The sequence below is a fragment of the Pygoscelis adeliae genome, unplaced genomic scaffold (assembly GCF_000699105.1).
Source record: "Pygoscelis adeliae isolate BGI_AS28 unplaced genomic scaffold, ASM69910v1 Scaffold187, whole genome shotgun sequence".
NCBI lineage: Eukaryota > Metazoa > Chordata > Aves > Sphenisciformes > Spheniscidae > Pygoscelis > Pygoscelis adeliae.
In genome coordinates this window covers 204,451-211,524 of record NW_008825103.1, presented here as the reverse complement: position 1 = coordinate 211,524, position 7,074 = coordinate 204,451, and the positions used below count along the sequence as shown (strand labels likewise).

At 46.8% G+C, this 7,074-nt stretch overlaps 1 protein-coding gene across 1 annotated transcript in view; it reads right to left on the bottom strand.

The window, feature by feature from the left end:
* Positions 1-7,074, bottom strand: part of ARHGAP25 (Rho GTPase activating protein 25) — an 18,018-nt gene that overhangs the window by 254 nt on the left and 10,690 nt on the right. Inside the window, exons 6-11 of the mRNA XM_009327191.1 lie at positions 6,391-6,598; positions 3,754-3,886; positions 2,696-2,769; positions 1,994-2,115; positions 1,607-1,806; positions 505-1,088 (exon numbers count right to left, since the gene is read on the bottom strand). Coding sequence (XP_009325466.1) covers positions 505-1,088; positions 1,607-1,806; positions 1,994-2,115; positions 2,696-2,769; positions 3,754-3,886; positions 6,391-6,598 — 1,321 coding nt within the window. The remainder of the gene's footprint in view (positions 1-504; positions 1,089-1,606; positions 1,807-1,993; positions 2,116-2,695; positions 2,770-3,753; positions 3,887-6,390; positions 6,599-7,074) is intronic.

The window sequence follows — 7,074 nt, the reverse complement described above, 5'->3', positions numbered from 1 at the left end:
CCTAAGGAGTCTGCCCTCTGTGTCATTAAGCAATAAAATAAGCCAGAGGTTCTGTCCTGATCCCCTGACCCTCAGTGGCCACATAACACGATGCAATAAATCAATACATGTGAAATACAATAATATGATAACAATATGTGAAGCTATAGTAACACTGATGGTTACAACTAATAATGTAATAATGCTACTACTGAATTCTGGGTAGTGTAATAGTACAATATTGTAGTAATAACAAGAATTATGACAGTGTAATTACTGCAGAAACATTAGAACTATAGAGTATTAATGTTGTAGTAATATAACATTAGCAACTATGTCATGAGAGTACAGCACATGAGCATTGACTTTTAGATAGCCTACTATAAGACTATATTTTATCATTAGTCATTACTACAATATACTGTATAGTATTACTGGTGAATAAATCTGTGCAATACTGGTGTTGTAATAACATGAGCTGAAGACTTCATACTCTCCAGAAAGCAGCACTGTGCAGCGTGTTACCTTTTAATTTGTTCCTCGTAATCATTTTTCTGTACCTCCATTTCTTTTTCCAGCTTCAGGATCATGTTTTGCAGGAACTCCCTGCTCTCCTGATCAGGCTTGGAGACCTCGGCAGGGCTGCTGGTGGGACTGGCTATTTCCTTTGGCTGATGGCTGGGACTGGAGCAGCATAGAAATTCCTTATCAGAGCTGCTGCTTGAAGGGCTGGGGCTGGAGCCGTCGCCTTCCCCACTTTCTGCCTGGGAGGTAGGAACGTTTTCGTAGGTCGAAGCCCGGTGAAGGTCGAGCAGCTTAAAAAGATCATGAGACAATGTTCTCTTATGTCCATCAGGGACCACGGAGCGCATGCTGCTCCTGGGGGAGCTTTTCCAAAAGTCACTGGCAAATATGTCATTTTTGTCACTGCTGCCTTTCTCCCGTGGAGAAGCAGCTGTCAGGGAAGATTTCCTGTTAGGTAAAGTCTGAGTTCTTTTCCTTGACTGCGTTTTCCACATTCCCAGCGTATCTTTGGACCCATTATCTTCTCTGGGTGCACTTGAGCTCGCAGCTGGTCCGGGGGCACTGCTGGAATTCAGGTCATCTCTCTGTAAAACAGAGCCATGGCATTAGGGCAGCCTCGTCCTGCTTTGTGAGCAGAGACAGGTTGCAGAGACTGCTGTGACTGCAATATTTACAAAAGGCACATTTTAACACGCTAACAGGAATGGCCACAAGTTTTCCATAAAAAAATTATTTTGGCTTGCACCGTGTTTTCCATTAAAAAGAATTTTTTGCAGAGATTCTTTCTTTCTGAGAAAAGCCTTTAATCTTCAGTGTTTTCACTTCACCAGCATGAACTGAAAAGGTTTCATCTATTCTGCCTTTTAGCTAAAAAACTTTAGGAGTTTTCATTTTTCCCAGAACAGTAGATTTTCCACAGGAAATTGGAAAATTTATCTACATCATTTTCCTGATGTAGGTATTCCAGGAATGACAGTTACAGCTCTTTACCCTATTAAGAGCAAGCACTCTTAGTGGCTCGCTGACCTGTTAGATCCCATAATAATTAATCACACATTTATTCAATTTACGTTTTATTATTTCTGCGAGGATCTAGTCTTACCATTTGCCTTTGGATCAAGCTCTCCGCCCTGGGCACCACAGGGTCCTCTGCAGAATCCCAGCCCACAGAGCTGCGAGGGATGGGGGCCTTCTTGTCATTTTTTTGGGCAGGTGGGGAGGGCAGCACATCCTTGGATGGGGGAAAGAGGTCTGCATGGTCACTTATCATCACAGTCATGACTTTCTGGATCTGTGGCGTGCCTGGAAGAAATTAGAGATCTGTCAGCGGCAAACCCAATGCGATGGGCTTTCTTCCACCCACACTTGCATTTTCTGGTTGGTCTTCTGGTGTCCAAAATGGAGATGCACATAGTAATGCGGGTGAAGACAAGGAGGATTTCAGCACATCAGGTGCCCCTATGCCAATTATTCCAGGAGTCCCTTTTACCTCTCATAATAATTGCAGGATCTTCTATCTTGGGTCTGATGAGGTTCACTCCAATCACTGTTGCCAGGTTATCCACACTCATCTTGTTGACGCTAGAGTTCAACTGTATTTCGTGTAGAAACCTGCCAGAATGCAAGGGCAAATATTTCAAGTCAGAGAAGGAAGACTGCAAAAAGCCTTACACACCCACTGGTATAAAATCCTGATTAATCCATCCAACTTTTCCTCTAAGTCCCAGGGACAGAAACAGATAGTTGCCTTATAACTGCGAACTGGAGCTGGGTCTTATTGGTGTCAGTAGAAAAACCACCATGTGATGAGCTGCTCACCCCCCAAAAAAAATCAAAAAGGAAAGGAAAACCCCCATCTAATATTTAATAACCACAGAAAAATCACCCAGGCTGGGTGAAACCTGACAGTTTTGTTGCACAAGGCTTTGTCTAGAACAACTACATCTGATTTTAATTCTCAGGGATTCATAAGTGAGTTTTAGGGTAGGCATTTATGCTCAGACATTGTCAAGGTGTTTATCTCCATGGCTGAAATTTTCCCTTTACAAAAGTCAGGATCTGGTGCCTCGAGGGAAACCAAAACACGGCTTAAGAGGGCGCTCTCTAGAGGAGTCAGCCTCAGCCTTTGGGATGATATTTCTCCTCACCAACACCAAATCTGAGCTGTTTATACCTTGTGCGGAGCACTGACCTGCAGATATAGCTGAGGAGGTTGTAGTTGTCTCTGGGAAGGAAGGACAGTTGCTTCAGGAGTTCCTGATGGCCCTAAGTGCAAGTTAAGAAACAGCTCTATAAAGATTCACAGATGTATAGGGACTCAAGAGTGGCTCTTGGTCACTCCATCCATCCCTGTGTGGTCTGACCTCTTGGCATTTGCTCGCCTTGGAAATTACATTTCTCCGGCAGACCAAACATGGACATGGAGAAGTTTTTGTACAGCACTCAGCAAGAAGAGGCAGCCCATTGCCCAGCACTGCTGCTGCCACAGCAGCAAAGACCAGGGTCCCTTCCAGCCCACCACCTGTGTGATGAGCTCTTCGGAAAGACCTGATCATGCCTAATCTCCTTGCGTTTCTTGTATATAAATATTTAGGACATTTTTAACCCCAAAGATCCTGAAGTGAAACAACCTACAAGAAACATTTGCCCTTGAAATAGGGGACTGAACACTGCAGTTCACAGAGCTCATGCTACCAAGGATATCTGCCTTATTTTTTTGTGTATAGGAACAGCATCCGTGAGTGGGTTTTTTTGCCGGGGGGGCTTCTTTTCCACCAAAATATATAGTTAGGAAAAGACAGTTCCCATCTGTTTCTCACTTCTCCCTCTCCCAATTCCCCACTTCCTTCCTTGGTCTCACCCAGAGCCCTCGGCCAGCTCTGCTCTCAGCTCAGGCTGATGGAAGCTGCAGGAGGTTGTGTTTCCTTCCTCTCTTGGTTTTCATACTTGCTGTTTGCTGCAAGGGCTCAACGAAAAGAGGTGCTGAGCAGTTCTTAGATCTGCTCCAGAAATTTAAGCTTTAAAATGGATAAACCCATGTTATCAAGTTGGGAAGTGCTTTGGGAGATTTTCTCTTTTTAATTTTTTTTTTCTTTTTCTTTTTTTTCCCCCCCAGATTTCAAAGTTCAGTAATTACACAGCTTATAAAGCACAGCTAAATATGCATGCGGCATCTTAAGCTCACAAAGCCCTGGCCCTGAAATACAGCTAATTTTAAGGCCAGAAGGAGAGAAATTAATGCATCTCTACCTTTCTCTCATCTGTATCCAGCGCCTGACCGCACAGCAGGAAATCCTCATACTGCATCCAGGGTACAACTGGCTCAGGCAGCTCCCGCAGGTACAGTTTGAACAGAGAGGCCACGGTGTGCACATCCGTATCCCTGCAACGTGCAAAGAGCCACTCACATGAAACTCGCACCCAGCTAGTGAACAAACCCTACCCTGCTCCGGGAGCATGAGATTATATTTAAGCTCCGGGTATAGATGCAGGAGAGAGAGAGAGATAAACAGGGAGGCCAAACCAAGCTGGAGGAATCCATAGGGCACCCCAAGCCAGGGAACGGCCCCAGCTGGCGGGAAAATAAATGCTTGGTGGAGATTTTCCCCACCGTGGGGCTGGCAGGTCCCCAGTGTTCATACCCGGGCTGAGCCTTCCCAGCCTGCGTTTGACTCATGAGGGTTTGCATGCAAATATTGTCTGGTGTTCACATGTTTGGCAGGCACTCCCCACTCTGTGCAGAGCTGGCGAAGCTTGCCTGGGGTTTTTAAGATTAACAGCAATTACTGAAGATGTTCTGCCGGGACAGATGTTTGCAGCTTTGCATACCATATAGTTTACATTATGTCAAAAGGACACTGTCAAGATCGTAAGCCTCTAATTTGACCTACCTTGAAGTCGCTAAACTGTTATAAACTTCTAGCAAAAATCCCCCAGGTCATTTATTTTTAGGATTGGTTGGGGTTTTTAGAATACTATTATTTTTAACAAACGCACATAACCGTAGAGGAATTTTTTCAGAGCTGTATTTTTGTAGGGCCTATAAATACACACCATTAGGCATCCTGGATGCCTGGGCTGCAATAGCAGCTTTCTAACGCTCCCCACTCAATCCTGCTGTATTTGTGCGCACAAGTGTGCCTGTGCAAACCCAAACAGGCTGCAAAGATGGCACTGAAGGTCGAGCCAGCGTCTTGCAGCATTCAGGTCACTGGAAATCCCATTATTTGCCTTCCTCCTCCCTAAGAAAATGTTTTGGTTGAAGTGCATGGGGGTTGCAGTCACCCTGAGATCACCGCAGCAATGCTCATACCAAACCCTGCAGCACAGGGTTAACATCGCAGGGTGCTGGGAAAAGGGCCAAACTCCCTCGCCATGCTCGCTGCAAAACATGGTTCGGGGGGGGGAGAAAAAAAAGCTTCACCTTCCTATGACCCCCACACAGGTTACAACAGGAAAGCTGTCAGCAGGACTCTGGCACCCAGAAAGCAAGAAATATTCAGCTGCAAAACCAACAGCCAGGGTGGTTATGCTTCCAGAGCAGCCGTGGATCTACCTTGCACAGCACAGGGATTATTTAGGTAAAAGTGCTGTCGTTTTTCCTAACAAAGCTGCATAAAGCTAGGTAAAGTAGGAAAAGTTTTGTGGCTAGGGACAGGCCTGCTAATACAGAGACAAGGCCCCTGCACTCCGCTTAGGCAAACTGTTTTGCACAGAAGTCTAGGGAAGGTCCTGGTTTTGGGTGCTCCCCTCCCACACGCACCCCAGATTTTGCCGGTGGCTCTCAGAGCTCAGGTGATGCCATATGGGGCAGCTCCCTGGGTCTGCATAGATGGGGCATCACCATGGCCGGCATCAAGCACCTTCATACGCATGCAGCAGCCTGGGCACTCCTTGTCGCTGTTATGGTAGACAGGGCAAGGCAGGAATTAAACCAAAAAAACTCACTTTAGATGCCACGGAGAGGCAGGACCCACTTTTCCTTTATCCCAGGACAGGGGTCATTGCTTTCACCAGCACAAACTGTCGGATAAAGCCCCAGAGCAGCCTGCATGAGTGAGCAGGGGACGCTGGGCAATGCCTTATGCAACCCGGGCCAAAAGCAAGGGGTTAAACTCTGGCTTGGGGTTGGGGACAGGTCGAAAGCTCTTTAGAGATAATGAGGCATCTGCAGGGGCAGCTGGTCTGTGAGACATCAAGGGAAGGCTTTATAAAGAGATGCACCAGGGGTTTACCTTTCTTCTCTCATTTTGCATAGGGCATGACAGAGGTAGCAGTAGCAAATGTCTCTCTCCAAAGCCTCTCTGCAACCTACAGGCAGGGACAGGTAGCTCTCTCAGCTTTAGGGAGTTTGCCATTTCCTCTTAGTCCTGCAGAGGAAGGGGGTCAGGAGGATGCAGCCTTGCAGCAGCCAAAATCTCTCTCATCTCTTCATGGCATTGAAGGGAAAAGCAACAGGAGGAACATATCATAGCTATGGACTGGCAGGGAAAGAAATAACTTCTACTGTGTGCATTAGGGTGTTCTCTGAGCTTATTTGTGATCCTCTACTTGCTCTCCTTTCTCTAAACTTCTACCCTTAGCTGATGGGCTATGCAGGCTCTTCCTTTTGCCTCCTTCCTTGGCTGCTCCTACAAATGATAATCGCTGTGTGGGGCCAGGGTTTTCCTAAATGCTTTCCTTTATTTCCATGAATCTCATCTCAGCACCCTCTGCTTCTGCTTTTGCCTCCATTTGGGGTTTCTGCTGAATCTTCTCTCCTTGCCAAGCCCTTCTGGAGGGTCCAAGTTTCCTGCAGGGCACTGCTGGGCTCCCTGGGGCTGCTTTTCCCCAGATTTTGGGGTGTATGAGACCTAGTTGAGTAGGAGAGGGGGAATCCAGCATTACCGGTCAAATGATGGCCTTTCTCCAGCATCGAACGCGTCCCTGAGCTGTTTCACCAGGTTGTCCTGGCCGGGGAGGCGGAAGATGCCTTCCTCACTCATGCCGTGCTCCCGGATGAACTCAGCACACTTCTGCACCAGGATGGGGACCTGGTGCTGCCCGAATTTCTGCTCATAGGCCATGGTCTCCGCCAAGCGCTGGCCGAACACCGCTAAGGAAAGGACAGAGAGGTTAGAGGAGCCCAAAAGCTTTGCTAAAGGCACGTTACCTGTCAAAGTGCATCATGCAAATGTAACAGTGCCTGATTTTCTGATAGCATAGGAGCTACAAGAAGTCTGCAAACTGGGGGAAAGCAGAACTTCTTCCAAAGAAATAATAGCAAAATGAAACCTCGTTCCTCCTCCAAATAATTAACAGTTCTCAAAATGATTAAAACCGAGTAGTGAGCCTCATTTTTTGCCATGCTGCTTGCCTGCCTTGGAGCAGGGTGCTGATACAGAGGGAGACAGGATCAGCAAAAAGGCTGATGCGAGGGCACAGGAAGAGAAGGCAAGCTCATTACACAAACCTGAAGGATATAGAAAGCACAGGAGACCACCAAGAAAAGCACCCTTGCAGAGATTTGGGGCTGGAAGTCTTACTGATTTATTTGCTTTTCTTTCCCCTCCCCTCTCCTCTCACCCTCCA